Raw genomic sequence first — 24,988 nt, 5'->3', positions numbered from 1 at the left:
GAAAGGAACAGATGCAGACACATACACAGCAACAGAGAGACAGAGAAAGGTACACACACACAAAGAGGTACACACACATATCACACACAGAAAGAAAAGTATACACAGAGAGAGGTACACACATGTGTGCACACAGAGAGAAAGAAACACACACACACACACACACTCTCACACACACAATCTCACTTTATATCTCTCGGGATCATTGCAATGTTGGCAGGGCTCCAGGGCAGGGTTCTGAAGCCCCACCCACCCACCCATCCCCACACCGCCCTCGGAGTGCCTCCTTCCTTGGCATTGCACAGCTTCCCTGGTTCTGGCTGCCTTGGCTCTGACCAGGCTCTGAATGCCTGTTCAGGAGGGTTCCAGAAGTCAAACCTTATAACACAAACAGGAGAGGCTGTCAGAGCTTGTGGGAGTAACTGCACAGGTTTATGGCCCTGTTCACACAACAGCAGCTCTCCCGGGGGCCTAGACTAAGGCTTGTAGTTTTAGTGTTGGAGTTGGGGAAAGAGGAGAGAGACAGACAGACAGACAGACAGAGAGAGGATGTTGTAGGAAGAAAGGCAACAGGCTGGGATGCGGCTCAGCTGGTCGTTTGCCGAGCATGCCCAAAGCCTTAGCTTTATCCCCAGCACGTCATAAGCACAGAGTGCGCTCATACTCACGTCTGTAACCCCAGCACTGAGGAGGAGGGTCAGAAGTTCCAAGTTTCCTCTAACACATAGCAAGTTCAAGGCCAGCCTGGGCTACATGAGAACCAGCGTGGGGTGTGCCTGTTGAATTTGATGGCTACCAGTCTCTGAGAAATGCATGTGAACTTGAGGAAAAGCTCTGGGCTCCTCTTGTCGCCACCTGGCCTCACGGCGGGCAATCACAGGAATAGAACCATATAAAATATGGAGCACATTTTATATTTTTTGAAGGGTCAAATCGGGGGGGGGCAGCACAGAATAGATCACCATGCCTTCAACACAAGGCTAATTTGCTTAACAAAGAGTTCTTACAGCGATGGACAATGAGGTTACATAGTCTGTGATTTTTTAGGCTTGAGATAGGAAGCCAAGAAGTTGCTCTCCAGAGTCCAAGTTCTTAGCCATTGGGGTAAGCTTCTTAAACTGCTGGTAATGTGTGGCTTTTACAAGAAGCTTGGTGGTGTGTTGTCATGACAACATGCTGAGAACCAGGGCTTATGAAACTTTTTTGTCTCTAGAAAGGCCCGAGCCCTTCCTTGGGTCAGATGTGAAGAGGCCGCTCTCCCCTCCTCTGCTGCGGCGCTAACTAACCTGGATGGAGCTCAGCTCAGCATCCAGACACAGCTGCCACCTCCAGCTCGCTCCTCGCGTGGTACTCTTTCCCGTGTTAGGCATCCATGCTTCTGAACTGGCTTCAGGGGGTCTCCGCACTGTCCTAAATGCTATGTGAATCACCATACGGGCAAATATATTCATTTTTCTATAACAAGGGTCCACAGCATTAGTCAGACTCCCAGAGTCTTATAATTGTAATTTCCCAGGTTTCTTCCGTTTTTAAGCATGTCTGTCTTTATTAGTTTCCTTGCCCCTCTGGGCTTATTTTGAGCCATCTCAGACACTTAAGTAAGCAAACAGAACTTGATTCACAGAGCTCACACGCGAGTGCACACCACACTGCCATCCAGGGTTCTGGAATCTTCCCGAGTTTGCCCAGGGGAAGTCTCTCTTCGTGTCTTCCTCTCTATTACTGTCCAGTCTGCACACCCCTGTCTGATGTCTCAGCATCTCAGCCATCTCAGGTTCCCACCCCAACACTGACTGGAAGCTCACGGAAACCAAACTTGTAAGCAGTGTGCAGACTAGAGAGAGCCCTGGGTGCAGAGGCATTCCTCTGTCCATTTTAGAAAGCACTGTCTTAGCAGTGGGAGAAAGAGCATGTGGGTATGGGCAGGACAAAGGCCATCACCGCTTTATTGAGGCTGTAAGAGACGTTAGCAGCAATAAGGCTTATTACTGATGGCATAGTCCAGCTTATTAGAAGTAAAGGAAAGTCACACTATTGAGCACTATCTTGTACCTATTGGGCTAGAATCTGCAAATTTACAGAAAGAGTCCACATGGTTGAGCGAACCACTGACATAGAATATGAAGACCCTTGTTCCTCAAGTTTTTAACCCTGGTCAGCACTTCGGGATTCTGGAATATGCACCCTGATTCCTGCTAGGGTCCACTATCTAATTATAAAACACAGGTATGGCACCTGCTGTCTCTCCTTCTCAGGATCGTTGTGAGTTTCAAATGACATGATTGATGTCATCAGCTGTTCAGCGTGTCGGGGCTGATGGGGGCTGGGGGCTTGTCTGCTTTCTGAACCGTGAGACGGACTGCCTGGTGGATGGGAAAACATGTAGACGCCGGGTGCCGTGTATTGCATGCTTGTTACGATACAGTTCACCCATCCATTCCTCTGATAACCATTTATTAGAACCTGCGCCGCAGCATGCATCAAGTGGTGATCTAGAAACCATTACATACATACAGGAGCTACCAACCCTGCCCTCCAACAGCTTCCTGTCCGCCCAGACAGAGAGGCAGCAGAGGAGCCCAGTTTGAGCATGCGGGTGCTCTGGGAGTTTGAGGGGAGCACAGGTAAGATACCAAGGAGCTGGGAGAGTATCATCCCAGGCAGTGGGCATATCCAGGCAAAGGCAGGGAAACATGTCTGACCATTGAGAAAGGTTCAAAGAATCTGGGGCAGGCCTAGCAGGGATTTCAAAGTACCGTGGGACCAGATCCTATGAGATGCTAAGAAATCTCAGGTCTTTACTAGGAAATTTTCTACAGGGGATTCCTAAAAGGAACATTGAAAAGGCCATAGCTCTGCTTTGGGAAGCTCTTTGAACAGAAGCATAATCCCCTTTTTAAAGAAACTCGACAATAGCCTGGGGTAGAGATGCCGAAGAAGTCCTTGACTGCAGTGATGGATGTCTACCTTCAAATGGGTAGGAGCTCTAAAGGAAGGTAGGGTTGGCTGAATGGCTGGGTGGAAGGGACAGTGAAGGGAAGGAAGGCTACGCCTTAGTGCCTGGGTAGACTGTGTCTTTGGTGACCAAGATGAGAACACAAGAGATTGATAGGAGAGACCAAGGCTCTGTCTGTTGAGGTTGAAATATCTGTGGAAGCCATTACTGGCTTTGTCCAGAACGCAGGAGTCTGGGGCTAACAGAAATGGAAGAGGGGGTGGCACGAGAGGCCAGGAGAATTAAAAACAGCTGCATTGAAAGGCCAGGCAGAAGACGAGGCCGTGAGGCGCTCTGCTTTCCTCAGCCTGTCTGGGCACTGGAGGAAATGTCTGATGGTTACTGACACGGTCCGCTGTAGACATCTTTAGCAACAGCCCTGTGGCACTACTCTAATAACTCAGAGAAAAAGACAGCCTGGGAAAGGGAGCCTGGGAGTATAAAAGGGACAGGGGCATGGGGTGGGACCTGTCTTCTTCCCCGCTTCCTGCCTTCTCAGGCCCTGTGATATTGAGCTTGTCCCCAAAGCTCGCCTCCATGAAACGATATGAGAGAAGGCACAAGCGAAATGCTTGAGTTCATTTAGCATTTCTAGCAGACAAGGACCCAGTGCCTCAGCCCAGCAGACTCCAGACCATGTCCTAGGCTGATCCCAGGGAGCAGCGGAGAGACTGCTGCCATCATAATAAACCGGAAGATTTTACAAAACAGAGAGAGAGAGAGAGAGAGAGAGAGAGAGAGAGAGAGAGAGAGAGAGAGAGAGAGAGAGAGAGAGAGATAGCCCCCAGTGCTGTGGGATTGGACTCCTGTTAATCCTAGGAAGCAGCCCCCCCCCCCCCCCCGGCTTTAAACTGATAATGACTCTTAGCAGCCAAATAACTGATCTCTCTGGTGTTCTGGCTCTAAGGGAAAGTGAACTGGCCTCTTTAGAAATGTTGGCAGCCTGGGCTGGTCCATTAGTAAGACTGAAAAATCAAAACACTGTCCGGAAGAAGCCATATGACTGGGCTCAGCAGAAGTCATCAATAGATGACATCACCTCAGAAGTTAGCAAGCCAAGGTCATGAGGCCCCCAGAGCAGGGTCAGCTCACCCTTCACGGCTCACAGCTACTGAGCCAGTCACAGGACACAGGGGCCCAGACCAGGGCCTGCTACATTTTACCCCCCAACCCCAACCCCCTTTATTTTTTTCTCTGCAAAGTCTAGAGGGTTGAAAACCACTTGCAAAGCTGGTGACATGTGGCATGTCGTTAAGGAAGGACTTCAATACTGCTGTGGGCACACCCCTCAGATTCTCTTACACTCTGTGGTCACCCCTCGAATTGACTCAACTGCTTGTGCTGACCATCTCATAAACACAGAGGGCTGCCCTCTGCCCGGCTTCTCCTGCCTTTCTCATCTAAGCTTTGAGAGAGAGGGGGAGTTGAGAGCTGTCTCTACTTAAGCTCCAGCCTCTGCCTCCCTAACCACATCCTTGTAAGGTACCAGGCAGGGCTTGTCCATCATCACTTCCTATCACAGCCATAATGAAATGCCCACTATTGTCAGCCCGGTTGTACACAGGGGGAAACTGAGGGGACACGCTTGGTCTCCAGCTGATCCTAGTTTTTAATGCTCTGTCACGCTGCAACCAAGTCCCCAATGCCCACCCCTGATTCTGATGGCGTCTCCCCACTTCTCAGCATTCTATCCCTGTGTAGTAACTGTGTGCCCACCTCTCCACTAGGCTCATGGAAAGCCCCCTCCCCCACCCTCCCCACAGTCCTCCCGGGTCCTCATCCCAGATCTGGTGCCCCCGATCACCCCTGCACTTCCTTTTTCTCCAGCTAGAGGGCTTCCCGGAAGACTTCCAGCCCTCCCTCTGCACTCCAGCGCCACTACAGACCATCCTGTCTACTAAGGTCATTTCTCAAGGTCGCACTGAGTGGGTAACAGAGCTGGGGCTGGAGCTAGGGGCCTGAACTCCAGGCCATCCCCATTTACTGCTTAGCGCTGACACCACCTAGTCCCTGTGTTCTGTAGTTAAGCTGCAGCGAAGAGCCCTGCCCGAGAAGGGGGAGAAGGTGTGAGACTCCGATAAGGTGGGCTGGGCTATTTTTAGAGGGCTCTAACTTCCCACTTAGGATGCGAGGCACCCAAGGGCCAATGGCTGTCTAAACCATGGACTGTCTCAGACTAGCTCATTAGAGATAAGATGCCAGAGTGGCGGCGTCCTGTCTTCACTCTGCCTGTTTATTGTGAGGTTTGAAGTCGGTGGGAAGCTTTCTATTGCCTCTTTCACTCATTTATCTGCAAAGCCCTGAGATAGCTTTAGAGAAAACTGAGCAATCTTCAGAATCTATTACTAGACTCTTCACACTATTACTCCAGTCTGGGAAAGTCCCAGACATTGGCGGTTCACAAAAGAGGGGCTCAGAGAGTCCCCAGACCTGCCAGGGAGGGTCAGGCAGACAGACTGCGGTGGGGGTTGCATGACCTTGAGCAAAAGGCTCTGAAGCCCTTAGGCAACAATGGGACCTAGAGAGAAAGATCAACCCTATGGGAGGGCGTCCCGCTAAGAACCCAGAATCTGGGTTTAGGGTCTGGCTCTGCCAGGTCTTCAGGGAAGGTGAGCACCAGCCTGAGAGAGGCAACTAAGCAGAGAGCTGGGGAACTTCGTGGCTTAGGGGGTATCACAGGCGCCGCAGAGGGAACCGAACTGCCCAGTTCATTTGGTCACTTGATTTGCGGAGGTGCTGCTAGTGACTCAGCCTAGAGATGCCCCAAAGCACCCCAGACACACTTCCTAGGCTATTCCGAGGGTCCCAGTGGGTCCTAGGCCAGGACCCTGAGTTCCAAGAACCACCAAAGTCTCTGACTTTTGCAGCTGTGTCCCCAGCATCCCTACCCTGAAACTGGAGAACAGGTGCGGGGGTGAGGGGGTGGGGGGAGAGTGTGGGCAGTTCAGAGCATGCCTGGCTGCTCTGGGTACCATAACACCCTTGAAGGACCCTAACTTCCCCCTTACAAATGGGATCCAGAGAAGAAAGGAGGATTGCCCGGCCATTCCTGAGTTCTAGACAGCCGGTGGCCTCCTGCCTCCACGCTCTTTCCCGTCCTACCTGGCTGCGCGCAACGCTAGTGCAGCTGGTGCTTTAAACCTCTTTAGTTCCAGCAGTTTGGGAAACTTTTCGGCGCGGGCCAGATCGGAGCTCTGCGGACTCAGCGTCCCCCGGAGCGTGGACCCCCTTCCTTCCCAGATTCTCAGGAGGACTCATGCCCAGCTCGCAATGTGCAGATGCGCATGGGGGCACCCCAAGCGATTCCCAAGGTTCCTGGGCGACCAGGTCTAGAGCCCCGGGCGCCCTAACCAGGGTCGCGCGCGTCAGGCTGCGGGGACACTTAGCGCCAGCGGCCGGATCATCAGGCTGGGGAACCGGACCCCGAGCCCCGAATGCCACCCGAGGCGGCGGCTATTTATAGAGGAAACCGTGCTCAGTCCCTTCTCGGCGGCGGCGACAGCTGAATATTTTGCCCAGATATGGCTGCGCCCCGGCGTGGCGGCAGGGAGCCCCGCGAGACCGAGGGGCACCTAGGGCTAGCAGGCGGGGGGTCTTACCGGGATGCGGGGAGGCGCGAGCGCAGGCGGCGGCAACGAGCGGAACGCGGGGCTGGGCGAGTTCCCTGGCGGCCGCGGGTGGGAAGCCGGGGGCGGGCCCAGCTCGGCTGTCACCGCGCCCCGCCCCACCCCGCCGCCCTCCCCGCCCTCCCGCTCCACCAGGGGCGCCGGTCCCCGGCCGGGAGCAACACTTGTTAGAAGGATCTAGGGCCACCCTGAGCCCGGAGTCAAGTGAATGGGTGGTTTTCTGCCTTATTCTCGATTTCTCCAACTTGTCTCAGGAAGACGGGCACATCTTTATTCTCGTCTAGAATGTTCAGTAGAGTCAGCCCAGCTACACCTTGTTTCCTTTGAAGAGGCAACCTGTCCTCTCTTCCCAGCAGACCTGGCACCGGCCCAGGGCTTAATAACCCCGTGGACACAGCACTGAGAAAATGGAGCATCCGAAACCACCACTTAAAATAATCAGAACAAAAGTTCCTCCTTCTTAAAAGCTTAACGTGTTCTCTCCAGAACAAACCACTTAAACCCAAACCGTAGCCCTAAGTGTTTCAATAAACAAATGGCTCCTACCAAAGAATCCAAACAGATGCAGGGGAGCATCTCAGCTGGATTATCCTAACAGTTTTGGTGAGGGAAGCCTTAATCCTGCTGTAGATGCCTAAGGAGAAATGCTGGAAAGCACTGAAAGTGTCCCTAAGGCCTGTATAATAGAACCCTCGCCTATAAGAACGCCCTTTTCATTGGAAAAGTGGAGTGTATTTTTAAACAAAGTAGGAACTTACCATTCCCAGCGACTTATTTTTAAGCGTTTTTGTTGTGGGTGTAAATACTTTCAGGGCACATTTTAGCTTCTTGAATTTTTACAGTAAGAACACCTGTGCCATCCAACCAGCAGCCTGCCCCCCTCCCTGCCCCCAGTCACCCACCTCTCGCTCTCCTAAGATGCTTGCTTGCTTTTTGGACCCTTCTAGAAGGTCCTCTCGCTCACCTGTGAGGTTAACTTATGATGCAACATTCTTTTCTGCTCTTCAATATATAGGTTTCATCTTGAGTGAATTTACCCTATGAACATAATATGGTATTTCCATATGAATGCATCCTATTTTAAAAGTCTACTTTGCCTTTAGTGGAAAGTTGGAATATTTACAGGGTGGCGCAGATCATTCTTTCTCATTGTCTGCAGGAGGTTGAGTGCACAGGCTCAGCTCTAGGAGAGATGAGCCCTGGATTAATGCTACTTGCAAGTAGTTCCCACTTGAGTTAAACCACTTCGGTTTAACAATTGCTACATTGTAGCTGCACTGGTAGAGCGTAATGACACCCATTGAGGTTCTGATCCACAATGCCAATGCCCCGTGTCCACATTTGCTGACACCTTTTGTTTATTGGTCAGCTGGATTTTCTTTTTTGTGCAGTGTTCGTTGAAACTTCTTGACCATTCTTGCCAAACATATCCAATATATCAACACGGTATGGACAGGTACCATATACCACATATGTAATATACAACAGTGTGTATTTTTCCACTTTGCCCTTCCTCCTCCTCCAGCCTTTTGAGGACAGCTGTCCCTGGCTCCCAGGTGTCTGGTACTTTGCTACCTTAGCCTCTCACACACAGGTCTCTTGTCCACCGGAAACAGACTCTGGACTTCAATACATGGTAATGGCCAAATTCATGTGTGTTTCAAGCAACCTCACATCACACTAATTTTATCCTTACATCAACAAACAATGGATGCTTTAAGAATGGAAATGGTTAAGTCAATGAAGTAGGAAAGCCTTCCTTTGATCGTGTACAATTCAAGGATCTATGTCTTTTCTGTTGTTGAAAGACATCACTACAAAAATCATGACACTGCCTTAACTCCAACATTTATGTTCTGGAAAAATTTTTATTTCATCATAAATAATTAACCACTGGCATAAGTATCCTTAAGTCTTGCTATGTTGGAAGAATTTTTATTTCATAATAAACAATTGTTTTAGTTAGTGGCATAAGTGTTCATAAGTATTTTAAAATATGTTTTTTAAACCCAGAATAATTTTTCTACATTTCAGATGAAAAGCTTTAAAAACCCGGTCTTTTCTTTCCTATTTTTGTTTTCCCTAGTTTTTCCCAAATAAAAAAATGACTTTAACAAAGTTTGTTTCCAGCCTGGTTTTCTCCCTGACATCTACTCACTCCAGATTTCCAATAGTCTTTGCACATCTTCCCAGCAGTCTACTAACTCAAACGCAGTGCGCTCAACCCACACTTTCATCTTCCACTCAGCCTGGGTAAGGGCACCATCCTCAGGCCTGATGCTCTGCTCCCGCGCCTCCTGTATCTAAGCTTTTAGTCTAATTAAGGATGTCTTCGATGTGTTTAGTCCAGTGCTCTGCCCTTAGACCGTGGCTCCTCCACCTCATCCTAACCACAGCAAAAGCTCAGTCCATCTACTTGTCCATTTGTCTGTCCACCAGTAAGCCAGCACATGTTGCACTGCCCACAATGTCATTCTGTCTATGTGGATGACACAGGAAGTGATCATGTAACAGTTACAGAAGCTAAAATGGTTGGTCCTCTTCCTGATTCCATGATGCAGTGACATCACATGGTCAGTCAGCACTCAGCAAGGGTGGGGGTGTGGACTGCATACACGCTGTCAGGCAGTACAATTCAAGGCTCATCTGTCCATACCTGCTCATGGACAGCTGCTGGCTGTCTACTCTTAAGGTACAGTGATAGACACCAGGACATGGCGGGCATACTCACACTACTGGAGAGCTAGGGCGGGTACAATCCCAGCACCTTGGAAACAGGAGGATCTCCAGTTTGAAACCAGCCTGGACTATATAGCAAGAACTTTTTTTTGGAGAGAAAAACAACAAACAAAAACCAAGAACAAGGTACAGTGGAGAAGGGGCACCAGGAAAGCTTTCATGGTCACCCAGGGAGGCCAGGAAGGGCACAGACAAGAAAAACTGTTACGGGCAGAAGGAATCAGGCAATAAATAAATAAATAAATAAATAGGAACAGGTCCGGTTGAGAGGGGAACAATCCTTCCTTGAAAAGTCAGTAGTTTTGGATGGAGGTCCAGGCCCCACATAAAGGTCCACACTATGGGCACAGGTGGAGACAGGGCCGGGAAGGAAGAGTGTGGAAAGCCTGGGTCTTGAGTCTGCACTCTAGACAATGAGAAGCCACACAAGGTTTGGGTGATGGCTGACGAGATGGCTGAGCAGGAAAGGCCAAACTGATGACTTGAGTTCGGTTCTTGAGCATGACGAAAGGATCAAGAACCAACCAGCTCCCAAAGTTTCCCTGATGTCTATGTCAATCTATCTGACATGAAATACGAAACACACACACACACACACAGGCTAACTAAATCAATTTTTTTTTTAAATTTGTGGCAAGGAGCACACAGTGTTGTGAGTGCCTCCTCCTTTAGCAACACTGATATACCAGACACTAAGAATAAATATTCTGCTCTGGGGTCATTTGTTACATCACTACACCAGAGCAGATCAAAGTTAAATCATTACATTCTTGAGTTGTTGGGAGTTGACCCAATGCTGCAATGCAGCCATCAGTGGAAATGGATGCTTTCAACTCAGGGTCAGAATGGCTAGAGACTACACATCAACTTGGCACAATCACGGTCATCTGAAAAGGAGCCTCAATTTATAAAATGTCCGCATCAGTCTGGCCTGTAGTCCTGGGTAATGACTGATGCGGAAGGAAGGGCCCAGTCCATTGTGGGCAGGGACAGCCTGGGTCTGTGGTCCTGGGTTCGGTAAGAAAGCAGACTAAGCAAGCCCCGGGAACAAGCCAGGAAGCAGCATTTCTCATGGCCTCTGCTTCAGTCCCTGCCGCTGCCTCAGTCCCTGCCTCTGCTTCAGTCCCTGCCTCCGTTTTCCTGCCTCTGCCTCAGTCCCTGCCTCTGTGTTCCTGCCTCTGCTTCAGTCCCTGCCTCCTGCCTCTGTGTTCCTGCCTCTGCTTCAGTCCCTGCCTCCTGCTTCAGTCCCTGCCTCTGTCTCAGTCCCTGCCTCCTGCTTCAGTCCCTGCCCCGTGTTCCTGCTTGAGCTCCTGCCTTGGTTTCCTCTGGAGATGGTTTTCCTCTGAAGTTTCATTTTGGCCATGGTGTTTAAAACAGAATAGAAAGAAAACTAAGACATCAGGTTTTACATTGCTAAACACTTTATTCTAATATTATATTAATAATTCAAGTGCAATTTTTCTTTGAAAAGTCAACTGCGTTAAACAAAACTTGTTAAATATCTTTCATCAAACAAAGCATATTCTTTTCAATCCTCCACAACAGTCAGAGCCATGTAGTAAAAATAAGATGTTTTAAGACCCTACTACACATTTGTATTATTGCTTAGAGAACAATCTGTACTAGCTGTCAAGGTCTCAAAAGCAGTGATTAATTAACTTTTGAAAGCTCTACCAGATACTGTGACATAAAGTCATGAATCCAGGTATCAGTGTCTGGCAGCGACGTGTCCACTAGATAGACCACTACTTTCCGGTCCCAAGGGTTAGTGTGCTCAATAACTGTCTGTACCAATGCCACCAGGGGTTTCTTCTCCACGTGATTTCGAAACACCATCGAAGCCTCCTCCGACCACTGGCTGCACTTCACGCCTAGGAGAAAGACAAGGAGTGAGGGGCATTGAGCGGCACTCATGCCTTTCTCTAAGTCACTGGGAGGGAGAACTGTTTAGTTAGTTACAGAGCACTTTGTGTATTCCAAGTCAGACCTGACTACGCCAGGAAACGGCTGCTCAGCATTCCTTGGCTCACAGCTTGTCTATCTTTAATAAAGGGAAGACTTTACCTGTAGTCACAAGTTTATTTGAGACGACCATGCTGTTTATAAAGCGGGGAGTAATGACCACACCCATTTCCTATGCCTAAATTGTAAACTTTTGGAATTGAGATAGCTAGGGGAAAATGTCAGAACCAATACTAAATTAACAGAAAAGATTGGCTATATGATCTATGTACACTGTCATTTCTTTTTCTTTTAAAGATTTAGTTTATCTATGAGTAACTGTAGCTGTCTTCAGCCACACCAGAAGAGGGCATCAGATGCCATTACAGATGGTTGTGAGCTACCATGTGGTTGCTGGGATTTGAACTCAGGACCTCTGGAAGAGCAGTCAGTGCTCTTAACTGCTGAGCCATCTCTCCAGCCTCACACTGTCATTTCTTACAACAACAAAGAGCCTTAGAAAAGAGCACAATGTTTCATCTGAGCTCATGGATCCGAGGAAAGCTCAGGTCTTACACAGGCTCCCTCCTGCCTACAGCCATCCTGCTCCCCTAAGGAGGGACTCCTGGAGGTGAAACTCACAGTGTGGGGGCACAGACTCACCCAGGACTCATGAAGGCACCTGGTTATGGGACTACAGATGCCCCAGTCCCAATCCCTCACACACTTTCCATCAAGGGCCTGTTCAGAAATGCCTTTTCTCAGTGCATCCTGTTCACCTCCCACAAAACAAGTGATTCTAAAGGCCACGCCCACAGTCTAAAGAGACTTAACCACCATCAGAATCAGCAGATAAGGCAGGAATGCTGGAGTGAGCAGACAGGAGTTTAAAGTAAGCATGAGTGGTAAGTGAGGGTCTCAGTAGAAGAGACAGGGGGAGGGGAAGGGTTTGCTTAGATGTGTGGGCCCACGATCTGTGTTTGACACCAAAGAGGAAAATGTAGGATTTAATAGAAATATGGAAAGTTTTATAAAAGAGGAAAGAAAAAATTAAAATGTTGGGAATAAAACCAACAAAGACGCTGAAAGAGAGAAGTCTGCTAAGCTAGCTCACTGGCCGGGCAGATAGGGCCAAGGAAAGAGTCTCTGATCTCAAGAATGTGACAAGAGAAGCTTCTAAAACTGAAGCAAAGATAAGGCTGGGAAGGAGACTCAGAACTGGGAGAACTGGGAACGTGTGAGGTCAGTGTAGTGGGGATGGGGAAAGGGAGAGGGAGGCAAGGGGACACACACTGACTGACAGCCCCAGGTTGGAGTCACACCATACAGCACAGGAAACACGTCTCTGCACATCACACCTGACTTCAGAAAATTTAAAGTCAGTGAAAGAAGCCAAAGGAGGGAAAGCAGCTCGGGGCCAGAGGGACAGACTCCCAGAAGACTTACAGCCACCACTAGAGAGCACAGGAATGAAGTTCTGCTAGGGCTCCTACTTGTGCTCACAGCTCAAACTCCAGCCGTGCTCAAGAAGCCCTCACTGTGCAGTGGCCCAGAGCTTCCCAGGTGCACACATTGCTGGGTTAATCTAGAGAGGTGGCGTGTGGAAGGACAGAAGAAAAGAAAAACAAAAGAGGAAAAGGAGAAGCAGACGCTTGGACAAATGCAAAACTGGTGGAGTCTGCTGAGTAGGCTGCCTCAGAAGGGATGAGGAAAAACCTTCAGAGGGAAAAAGAAACTTGGGTCTGAATAGGGGAAGAGAAGTCGTCAGGGAGTGAGTGAGTGAGTGACAGAGGTAAAATCATACTGTTTGTTTTTGTGGCTTGATTATGTCTTGCTGTGTAGCACAAGTTGGCTTCAGACTCACAATCCTCCTGCCTCAGTCTCCCTAGTGCTGGAGCTACAGGTATGCGTCTGGTTATTCTTATTTGTAACGGATCTAGCAGTAGATAGCTAGTAGTGTATTCAAATTACTAGCATCAAAGTAGCTGATTATGCAAACTAGTATACACAGTAAACCAATGGCTGCAGTAAGAATCACTCTGGAGGGGAAGGAGGAAGTAACTATTTTCCCCAAGGATTAAGTTCCTTTATAAAGTTTATGAGGTATTGCCACTAACTGTGAAGGAGAATAACATCACTTAAAATTAGCCTGGAAGGCTGGGATAGAGCTCAGTTGGTAAAGACTCTACCCGCCCCCCCCACACACACACACGTGCGCGGGCGCACGCGTGTGAGAACCAGAGTGTAAACTCCCAGCAGGCGTGCTGCGCTAGCCCTTACACCTGCGGCTGGGGAGGGGAGACACAGGCAGGGGTGGAGCCCTGCAGATTGCTGGCCAGCCAGCCTAGCTACTCAGGTCCAGGCTCAGTGAGAGCTCATCTTAAGAAAAATAAGGTGGGTAGTGGAAGGAAGACACCTGACATTGTTCTCTGATCACACAGACAATACACACACCCAGTGAGAGGACCTTGACTCCACATACCAGGTCCAGAGGGAAACAGAGAATGCCTGACAATGACCTCTCTTTTCAACATGAATAGGAACAGGTATGGGCACCAGCAGTTGCTCTACCTGTACACACACACACACACACACCCCACGGTAGGCATATAGCTCCAGCAGGGCACACTGAACTCAACACTATAAATCTACTGGATATTACATCTACAGGCCATTTCATCCATTAACAGCAGATTATAATTTTTCTCAAGTTTTCATAGATTCATTTTCTGGGACATAAAACATGTCTGAACAAATTAAAAACAACAGAAACCACACAATGTCTGGTCAAAGCACGATAGAGTTACATTGGAGATTAACAGAAAGCTAGCAGAAAAACCCCACCACATCAAAAAGGAATGACACTAACTCGGGCCAATCAGAAACCCCAAAGGGATTTAAAAATATTTTTAGCTAAATGAAAATGAAAACCCAGAAAGCACACCAGAGGGCGTGGCGTGGCAAGAAAGCGCTCAGGGGGAAATCTATAGCAGCGTGGGATAGGACATTAGAAAGCTTCCGTGTGCGTGGTGTGTGTGTGTGTGTGTGTGTGTGCATGCGTGCGTGCGTGCGTGCATGCATGTGCTGAAGGCCCTGTCAAACAGCAGTGACACTAGGCACTCATCCCTCAGAGAACCCTCTTGTCAGTGAGATGCCATATTTGACAGAATGTGGTATTGGGTAAACTTAGGCATTCAAAATGGAAATGAAGAAAGAGCTAGCATCAAATCTGAAGCAGCCACCCTAGAGCCACACACAGAGCTGTGTAACCAGCAGAGAATGCCCAGCTGCTCTTGTCTGTGCTGTGTTCTCCGACTGCTCCATGTGTGGGGTACAAAAGGCCAAGGCCTCAGGCAGCAGTGAAGGCGGCAAGTGACTCAAGGGGGCTACAAGGCCATAATGTCCCAGCATGTCAGGGCACAGAGGCCCAAGAAACACAGGTGTCCTGCTGGCCTCTGTGCCTTCTGTTCACACTGAGGGGCCCCAGCGGCCACTCACAGGGGAGCCACATTGGAACTGTCTCTCAAAAGAACAAAGGAAGACCTCATGAGACGACCTCATGACACAAAGCAGTGTCAGTGTAGAGCCATTAATAAGCATGTCAAATGTCCATGCGTGGTGAAGTTACACATTTATAAGCTGTGTTGTGATACAAACAGGAAACTCACGTGTCTTTAACATTCTGTGATTGTGTAGCAGTTACTAAGTTTAGAATGAAAAATTATTTATGCTTATTGGTTATTTAGGCTGAAAGTTTCTGCTGCCTTTTGCTTGTTTTTATTACTGTTCAAACCAGGGAAATACGGTTGGTTAATAGACTACTTTACACTCATCAAAACAATCTGCAGGGGCTACGGGCATAGCTCAGCCTGTGCTTTCACACAAATGAGATGCACTGTTAGATCCGCAGTTCTGGGGAACGATGATAACCAGCCCATGGGATAATCATCCCCAAACAGGGAGACTTTGAATGAGGAAAAGCAAGAGGCAGCATCCTTATCTATCCCAGGATTGCAGCTCTAGAAATACATCAGGCATGCAGCCCGAGTCAACAGCAGAGGGGAGAACAGACTGACCGTGAAAATGATCACCACGGACAGGACAGGATGTTGTTAGCATTGAAAAGCAGAAGCAATATGCAGCAGGCTAACTAGTGATCCTAAAAACCTAGTGATGCTAAAAACCTAGTGACAATTAGAGTGCAGTCCCCTCTGCAGCTGAGCTTCTGCAGAAATTACCTGCAAGTTGAGCGGTGACTGCCTGGAACGGCAGCTTTCTGAACACGTCCACTAGGGGCTGCACTTTCCTTATGTTGACGAGCTCATGCTTGCCATAGTCCAGCTCGTACACAGACACCAGCCCGTTGGTCAGGATTCCTTTCAAAAGCACCCTGTACCACCTGGAGACACATTAGATTAAAGAGAAAACAGGCAAAATCAACACCCCATCCAAGGAGAAACAAGCAGTACGTGATCACACACACAAAGTGAATCATGGACGTTTAGAAGCAATGGTGGCTGCTTTCCTCGGAGCTGACCACTGCCTGCGGTGCCCTGGATCCTCTGATACATGCTGTCTCCCTCACGGGGCTACTCAAAGGCAGTGGTGCTTCCACTGCCACCCTCTCTAGGCTGAAACAGATGCCATGGGGGTGGTCAGGACAAGGCAAGGGATATCTCATGCTGTGGAGACACAAGATGGCCACATCTGGTACATGGTCTATGTCCCCAAGATGGAAAGAGGAAATGCAGGTAGGATGAGGGGAACCCAGAGAGTTGCTTAAGAGCAGGGAAAAGCTGAGAGGACATGATGGTTGCAGGGGCAGATCCGCCAGGGAGGCACAGAGGACTCCATGGCTATTTGGGGAGAGATCAAATGTTTTGAACAAACAGTATTTTTGAGTATCCTCCCTTGGAGTCCCTCCCATTCTCAGTTCTCTCTTCTCCTTAGCAAATGTTGTTTTCTCTCTGTTTAAAATGGACTGGAACTCAGGTGGCAGGACCAAGCATTCTCTGCAATGAGTTTATCAACCAGAAACCAGCAGCAAGCCTAGAGTAAAACAGCCAGTAGCTTACAATGAGGCCAGTTTTAATCCCTGTATGTGACCGAGGGCCTCTAAGGGAACCTTAGGACAGGTTTATGCTGCAGTAAGCGAGAATGCACGTGTCTCACAGATAACTGGGACACAGAAAGGATTCGTTACAAATGGCTGGGGGTTGGGAGCCAAGCACGCCTGAACGGTAATCACCTGGCCCATAGCCCTGCAGTGCCACTCTGGCTTGAGCCTCAGTTGTCTCATGTGTAATGTTTTACTTTTTGGTTCCAAATGTCTAGCTCCATTCTTGGCGTTATAATAGGCATTTAAAAGTGCCAGCCACCATCTGCAGATAACTAAGTGAAAACTGCAGACCAGACTAGAGGGGACTTTTCCTGGTAGAAATGCCAGGCTGCAGACTGCTCAAGGGGATATGATAAACACACTTGGTCTCTACCCACAGCACTGAGAATGAGCTACAGGGGACCAGTGAGGGTGCTCTGTGTCTCCAGTCCACTGAGTAGAGTAATGAAAGGAGCACTGCAGAAAACGGGTGCATTTCTGCTCAGCGCAATTTCTGAAGCCAGGTGGTTATTACACAGAGGCTCAGACTGGACTAGATATCACAGAGCAATCACAACCTAGAGTGTTAAAAATGCAGATGCTGGGCCTTTCCCCAAGGGTTAGACTCAGGGGCTGAGTAAGAAAGGAGAATAGGGCTTCTAATGTGGTTCCGAGTGCTTCTCATTAAGAGATTTGGAGATGCATCAGACTCTATGTATTAGCTTGCCAAAGTTGGGAACAAAGTTCAACAGTTGAGAGTCTTAATATATTCCTATCTATAAACTATCCATTGCCCATGAACAACTGGCCGGTTAAAGCTCAAAAGTGTGGGTGCAGAGCTGCCCCAATTGTGTGCTGGAGAGCAGGAGGGGTGACTCCTTCCCTCCAGGCAGGCTGTCCCAAGACTAGCATCACTCATTTGCCCTGCAACAAGGGCTGCATGAGAACTGTTACCCGGTGAAGACTTATTAAGACAGATTTATACAACTGAGTCAACCCCACTCATGCTTAATTGTAATGAATAAACTGACACAATGAATTTTACAGGTGAAAAGCTTATGATACATGATTTTCAAAATGAGCAGTTATTCTTTTTCACATTTTAAGAGTTAAAAATTGTTTTTTACTCATAAAATGACATTTTTATATACATATATGTTGACTAGCTTAAGAAAGAAAAAACTATTTTGTGTAAAAAAATTAGCAGTGTGACCTTTTTTTAAACTGTGCGTGTGAGGAGGGGAGGAGAGGGGTGATGGAGAGGAGAACGGGGTGGGGGAGGAGAGGGGTGATAGAGGGGAGAGCAGGGTGGGGGAGGGGAGGGGTGATGGAGGGGAGAGCAGGGTGGGGGAGGAGAGGGGTGATGGAGGGGAGAGCAGGGTGGGGAAGGAGAGGGGTGATAGAGGGGAGAGCAGGGTGGGGGAGGAGAGGGGTAATAGAGGGGAGAGCAGGGTGGGGAAGGAGAGGGGTGATAGAGGGGAGAGCAGGGTGGGGGAGGAGAGGGGTGATAGAGGGGAGAGCAGGGTGGGGGAGGGGAGGGGTGATGGAGGGGAGAGCAGGGTGGGGGAGGAGAGGGGTGATGGAGGGGAGAGCAGGGTGGGGGAGGAGAGGGGTGATAGAGGGGAGAGCAGGGTGGGGGAGGAGAGGGGTGATAGAGGGGAGAGCAGGGTGGGGAAGGAGAGGGGTGATAGAGGGGAGAGCAGGGTGGGGGAGGAGAGGGGTGATAGAGGGGAGAGCAGGGTGGGGGAGGAGAGGGGTGATGGAGGGGAGAGCAGGGTGGGGGAGGAGAGGGGTAATAGAGGGGAGAGCAGGGTGGGGAAGGAGAGGGGTGATAGAGGGGAGAGCAGGGTGGGGGAGGAGAGGGGTGATAGAGGGGAGAGCAGGGTGGGGGAGGGGAGGGGTGATGGAGGGGAGAGCAGGGTGGGGGAGGAGAGGGGTGATAGAGGGGAGAGCAGGGTGGGGAAGGAGAGGGGTGATAGAGGGGAGAGCAGGGTGGGGGAGGAGAGGGGTGATGGAGGGGAGAGCAGGGTGGGGAGGAGAGGGGTGATGGAGGGGAGAGCAGGGTGGGGGAGGGGAGGGGGTGATGGAGGGGAGAACGGGGTGGGGGAGGGGTGGGGTGATGGAGAGGAGAGCGGGGTGGGGGAGGGGAGGGGTGATGGAGGGGAGAGCAGGGTGGGGGATTCTGTGTTCCGCATTAAGAAGGTCCTCTTCCCTCGGCTATCTCTTCATTTCCCAAGATCTAGTGGCATGAGTGTGAAGTGGGGCGCTTGTGCTCCATGAGGCAGACCCAGTACAACCTGCAGGCTTGGGGGAGGAGCTGTGGGTACAAACAGAAGTACCCAGGAGGAGACCCAAACAATGCATGCCACTCTCTGAAAAGGCTCACAGTTTCCAGGAAGCAACCACAGCAGTGTGTGCTGGGAAGCTGTGCATCTTCCAACTAACAGTTTCTTTCCAAAGACTCTTATTGAATAACCAGAGGTGGAAACAATGGTTTATTATTTATAATAATGGCTATTATTATTTATAATACTCAAAAGATCTGGGAGAACCTACCTAACTAAAGAAAATGCTAATTATACTTTCCCCATGAGACAGAAAACCACTCAGCCATAAACTGTTTCTGAGGAATTTTTAGCAGACTATCAGAGTTTTGGAAAAGCAAATACAACTTTACAACAGCATATCAATGATACAAATATACAGACCAAACTGGATTACAGGAGTGGCTAAAATGTTATGTTTGGGAAGATGTTTTTAGTTTTTAATGCTTTTTTTCTCCTCTAAGTTTTCCACAATAAACATTTAATTTAAAAAAAATCTTCATTTTATATATGTAAAACTAACTTTTGTTTTTTGTTTTTCGAGACAGGGTTTCTCTGAGTAGCCCTGGCTGTCCTGGAACTCACTCTGTAGACCAGGCTGGCCTTGAACTCAGAAATCCACCTGCCTCTGCCTCCCAAGTGCTGGGATTAAAGGAGTGAGCCACCACTGCCCGGGAAAACTAACTTTTAACATAAAAATGGTTAGTATATATTTACATGTTATTACTTTAAACATCAGAAAATTTGCACGATTTACCAAATCCATTTTTCACTCAAAATTCTCATTTGTTCAGGCCAATCTCGCTGGACAGCCTAGGGACCCTCGAGCACTCTACACTCTTAGAGAAGCAGCGCTGCCCAGCACCTACTTATTCTCCACCTTGGCCGCGTACACCTGGCCTCTCTCCAGCGCGGTGTGCCGCTCCTCAGACACACTGTAGTACAGGATCATCTCCTCCATCAGCACTTCCAGCTTATGGACCTCCTGCCAAGGCTGGATGACAAAATGGCCTGGGTGACAGGCCACGGGCACGTACACATCCATGTGTTCCCCTGACTTTGACAGGTGGACAGGAGGGGGCAGCTCCTCCAGGGAGAAAGAGCTGGTGTGGTCCAGAACTGCCTTTCTGACGGCCTCTGGGTGGCTCTTTCTGAGACTCTCTGCAGGGCTGCCTGGAGCAGGTGTGCTGCCGTTCCTGCTGCCAGGGGAGCTGGCTGCGGCAGACACAGCGCTCAGAAACACATCCTTCTGATGCTTCCACAGGTCTGCGTTTGTGATCTGCCGGTTAATGCTGCGATGGGGATCCGGGAAGTTCTTGGGAGTGAATAAGTACACATAGGCAACCCCCTTGGTCTCATCCACTTTTGTAACCTTTGGGAGATAGAAAGAAGCAACTTACAAAAGCCACACTGACATTCAATTCTGAGAAGCAGAATCTATATTATAAAGCAGAGTATTTTGCAAAAACACTATTCATGGTAAGATGGATTATCATAGGCTAATAGGCCCTGTGCCAAAACATCTATAAAACAGCAGCAACTCTTATAGAAATGAAAACTGGAAAAATGCTATAGTGTTTAACAAGTGGCTACTGCCACTGAGGGAAGAAGAACTATAATGCAGCAGCATCAGGTCTTTAAATTAATGACACCCCAACTCAGAGCAGGGTGCACACAGTAAGTTCCACACTTGCCACCCATCCTCAGCAATCAAACACTCAGGATGATGACAAGCACCTGACTCAGGCCAGCTGAGGACAGTAGGATGGCAGTTCCTGGGGCCTTTGTTTGGCCCTTGTCTGTACCCCCCTCCCCAGTCCCACAGAGGAGCCAGGGAAGAAGAGGAGAAGGCAACTCCATCAAATGCGAGCACTTCTGACTTCCCACCCTGTCTATGCAGAACAAGGTCATTATGGCTGCATGGATGCACAGCTGAGGGCTGGGCGACTTAGTGATTCTCATCGGCTACTCCAGTGTCTTAAGGATGACAAAAATAAGACTCTGCAGGTTGTGTCTATCTATCATCTATCAAAAGAGACACAAATGGGAGAAAGGGACATGGGCAGGAAGAGGGTGAGATGCCTACAAGACAGCCTGTCGACAATTTACTTTGAGAACTGTGCTCCCTCAGTGAACCATTTAAATCCCTTCTTTGGTTCTACTGAGATATTGTGATTCATCTTGAGATTTATGATACATGATACAGAGTATCATTAAAATTAACCACTAAAAAATACTTTTAAAGCTAAGAATGATGAACTGAGTCTGTAGTAGCAACACCTCAGAGCTCAAAGCAGGAGGATTACTACAAGTTCTAGGCCAGCCGGTGCTACAAAGCAAGGTACTATCTCAAAAGGAAAAAAAACAATTATGTGTACCCAAGACCTTGTCAAGAAAACCACATATTATCATGATAAATGAAGATCATAAAACAAGGCATCGTCAAACCAGTAAATGCACCGGCATGGAGCATGCAATGAGCATGGCGCACAGCAGCAATCTGGATAACACAGGCACACAGGACAGGAGAGTCAGGGCCAACTCCACAGGACAGGGGAGTCAGGGCCAACTCCACAGGACAGGAGAGTCAGGGCCAACTCCACAGGGACAGGAGAGTCAGGGCCAACTCCACAGGACAGGGGAGTCAGGGCCAACTCCACAGGGACAGGAGAGTCAGGGCCAACTCCACAGGACAGGAGAGTCAGGGCTAACTCCACAGGACAGGAGAGTCAGGGCTAACTCCACAGGACAGGAGAGTCAGGGCTAACTCCACAGGACAGGAGAGTCAGGGCTAACTCCACAGGACAGGAGAGTCAGGGCTAACTCCACAGGACAGGGGAGTCAGGGCTAACTCCACAGGGACAGGAGAGTCAGGGCCAACTCCACAGGACAGGAGAGTCAGGGCTAACTCCACAGGACAGGAGAGTCAGGGCTAACTCCACAGGACAGGAGAGTCAGGGCTAACTCCACAGGACAGGAGAGTCAGGGCTAACTCCACAGGACAGGAGAGTCAGGGCTAACTCCACAGGACAGGGGAGTCAGGGCTAACTCCACAGGACAGGAGAGTTAGGGCCAACTCCACAGGACAGGAGAGTCAGGGCTAACTCCACAGGACAGGAGAGTCAGGGCTAACTCCACAGGACAGGAGAGTCAGGGCTAACTCCACAGGACAGGAGAGTCAGGGCTAACTCCACAGGACAGGAGAGTTAGGGCCAACTCCATAGGACAGCGGAATCAGGGCTAACTCCACAGGGACAGGGGAGTCAGGGCAGGGGAAATGACCTACAACTTTGGGAAGGTACTATTTGAGGGATTTCACCTCTGTGTTTAGATGCTGTGTGCATGGGTTTAAGAGCTAAAAGGGAGCCGGGCGGTGGTGGCGCATGCCTGTAATCCCAGCACTTGGAGGCAGAGGCTGGCGGATTTCTGAGTTCGAGGCCAGACTGGCCTATAGAGTGAGCTCTAAGACAGCCAGGGTTATACAGAAAAACCCTGTCTAGAAAAAAAAAAAACAAAACAACAACAACAACAACAACAAAGGGCTGGAGAGATGGCTCAGTGGTTAAGAGCGCTGGCTGCTCTTCCAGAGGTCCTGAGTTCAATTCCCAGCAACCACATGGTGGCTCACAACCATCTGTAATGAGGTCTGATGCCCTCTTCTGGTGTGTCTGAAAAAAGCAATGGTGTATTCATATACGTAAAATAAATAAATCTTTAAAAAAACAGAGCTAAAAGGGGTGTCTAATGTTCTTCACTCTAGAAACGTGAGAAACAAGCTAAGAAGCTTCAGGAAAAAGTGGCCAAACACCAGGTTAGCAGCAGGTGACTTGTTTATAATCCAGCCCACTTTAGAAAAAAAAAATATCTTAAAGCATTTATCCAGAGATATGATCATAGTTTATCTCTTAGCAAAACTGGAGAATTAAGCTTCTTTGTTGCTTTATTAATAACAGGAAAAGGGGTTTTGAGTAATACAGAAGATGGAGGGTAACTCTTTAACTAGAAATGAATCATGAAATATCTACAGCTCCATGTATAATTCATCTCTTAGAAGTACAGATTTGTCCATTTATGACAGTGAGGTGAAATTCATCCATGTAAACCCTGAGCTCCAGCTCTTTCCAGACATCCCAGGACTAGTCAGATAACTAACCTTAATACTACAGTCTGAGCAATTCAAAACAGAATCTCTTAACCAAAGAACAGCATCTGGTGTCCACATGCCAATGGACTGTGGAAGATCAGCCAAACAGCACTTTATAGCCTGGAAAAACAAACAAACAAATAAAAAAAACATGACATGGTATGGAGCAAACACAGTCTTAAAATAGGTCTAACACCTGTTTCCCTAAAGGCAGATTCTGCAACAGATAACAGCAGTCACAGCCCTTAGTCTGAGGGTCTGCTATATGTTATCTATTTATGTCACTACTTTTTTTTTTAATCCTCCCAGGGGCCAAGGGGTTTATACCAGACACTATTGTCACCTCACAAACCTTCAGGTCCAACATATGCTGCGCACCATTTTATAGATGGTGAAACCAGCTGAGAGAGCAGCCTGTGGCAGACCACAGAACTGAGTAGAGGGAACCTGGCTTCGCTGCGAGCTTCAAAGAAACCAAAGGGTACCAGCACTTGTGCTCACCTCCTGAAGGAGGCAGAGATGATAACTAAAGAGGGCAAAAGCCTTTAAATACTTAGGTACTCAAATGCCAAATGCTACACACACACACACACACACACACACACACACACACACACACACACACACACACACACACACACACACACACAGTGCTCTCTTATTCCCAAGTTGGGGCATAATGCCACAAGAGAGATTCCTTCAGCCATATGTGAGTCTTGAACTAAGGGAGGAAATCTGTGACCAGCATGAAAGCTCCCCCAGACCCTTCTCTGTGCTTTCCACCCTCCCCCTAGGCTCCAAGTCTCTCCCTGGAAAAGCTGCAGGTGATGGAGCTTTTCTGAGACCTATGGGCAGAGGTAAGACTGGGGTAGGCAGTCCTATGGGCTGCTGCACAGGTAAGCACAGGCTCTGATGGCAGGAAAGGCCACAGACTGCTCAGCAGTTCTGCCACCAAAAGGGAGCATTTAATAGAATCTGACTTTCTAAATGATTAAAAGAAAAGCCAAAATAAGCACTTTAGTGAGAGAAGAAGAATGGTTTTTTTTGTTTTGTTTTTTAATGCTGGCAATCTATTCACATGTTTAAAACAGACAACCTTTATGGTTTTGCTTCTGTTTCTCAGACCTCTTGGGGAGATGAGAACTAGAGGCTGGGCAGGCTGACCTTTAGGGACTTGCAGTAAATAGTGATCACACTTATCAAATAAGGAATCTAGCCAAGGTTAACAGAAAATAAAATAAAAGGTGTTTAATGTCTATTATATGCAACACTACAGCATAAAGAAGGGACTACTATGTGACTTTCAGAGAGGCAATAGTTGTCCTGAAGCCCCTTTCTCCAGCCAGGGAACCTTGTTAATATGATACAGGTGGACGTGGCCATGAGGAGACATAGATGCCAGAGCCGTGTCACAGAACTGTAGCACTTAAAGGACCACAGACCTCCAGTATTATGGCTGCATATCAACAGGGCAAGAGACATTATGAAAGCAGGGTTACATGAGAGCTAAATTCTCTATAATTGTCTGTCAGAAAAGGCAATGGAGGGAAATGCTAAAAGCTATGCTAGTCATGGCAAACCATGTTTTATCTGTTAGTCCTGTTGGTGACAGATATCTTCTGGAAGAGACAAGGGACAGTGTTCAATCCACTTTTGTTTTGCTGCTTTTTTGAGACCAAGTCTCATGGAATCCAGGCTAACTTTAAACTCACTACATCACCAAGGATGACCATGAACCCTTGAGACTTTTGCCTCTACCCACCTAGTGCTAGATTATAGAAGTGTGCCACCACACCTGGTATAAATGACTATTTAATAGAATATAATAATTAATATATATTCTTTATATATTAATCAAATAGTATATATTTAATAGAATATATAATTAATGCTATATTGTTTCATAGTATACATTATTTAGATAAAATTTTTAATAGAATATACCAATTAAATTATATATGCATATAAACATATATAGGGATATATTCCTGTAAAAAAAATCCTCTATTTCCTTTAAAGGTAGTAAGTGCCTCTTAACAGCAATACCGAAAGGTTTACAGTGATTCACAACTGTCATCTGAATGCTCCTTAAGAGGACAGGCTATAGTTCATGTTATCACT

General features: G+C 48.3%; 2 protein-coding genes across 4 annotated transcripts in view; both read right to left on the bottom strand.

Annotated features, from left to right (window-relative positions):
* Tmod1 (tropomodulin 1) overlaps nt 1–6,698 on the bottom strand; it is a 71,102-nt gene extending 64,404 nt beyond the window's left edge. The window contains exon 1 of one of the 2 annotated variants that reach the window (XM_052176440.1): nt 6,595–6,698. The gene's annotated coding sequence lies outside the window, so the exon portion shown is untranslated. The remainder of the gene's footprint in view (nt 1–6,594) is intronic. The other variant, XM_052176439.1, reaches the window with a different exon arrangement.
* Nucleotides 6,699–10,763: 4,065 nt separating this feature from the next.
* The window catches only part of Tdrd7 (tudor domain containing 7), a 62,408-nt gene continuing 48,183 nt past the window's right edge, over nt 10,764–24,988 (bottom strand). For both annotated transcript variants that reach the window (XM_052176432.1, XM_052176433.1), the window contains exons 14-17: nt 22,877–22,987; nt 19,593–20,095; nt 15,540–15,700; nt 10,764–11,231 (exon numbers count right to left, since the gene is read on the bottom strand). In XM_052176432.1, the coding sequence (XP_052032392.1) occupies nt 11,011–11,231; nt 15,540–15,700; nt 19,593–20,095; nt 22,877–22,987 (996 nt within the window). In that variant the 3' untranslated portion in view covers nt 10,764–11,010. The remainder of the gene's footprint in view (nt 11,232–15,539; nt 15,701–19,592; nt 20,096–22,876; nt 22,988–24,988) is intronic.

Source organism: Apodemus sylvaticus, chromosome 3 (assembly GCF_947179515.1).
Source record: "Apodemus sylvaticus chromosome 3, mApoSyl1.1, whole genome shotgun sequence".
Classification (NCBI taxonomy): Eukaryota; Metazoa; Chordata; class Mammalia; order Rodentia; family Muridae; genus Apodemus; species Apodemus sylvaticus.
The sequence above is the reverse complement of the archived record's forward strand: the minus strand, read 5'-3'. Positions and strand labels throughout refer to the sequence as shown.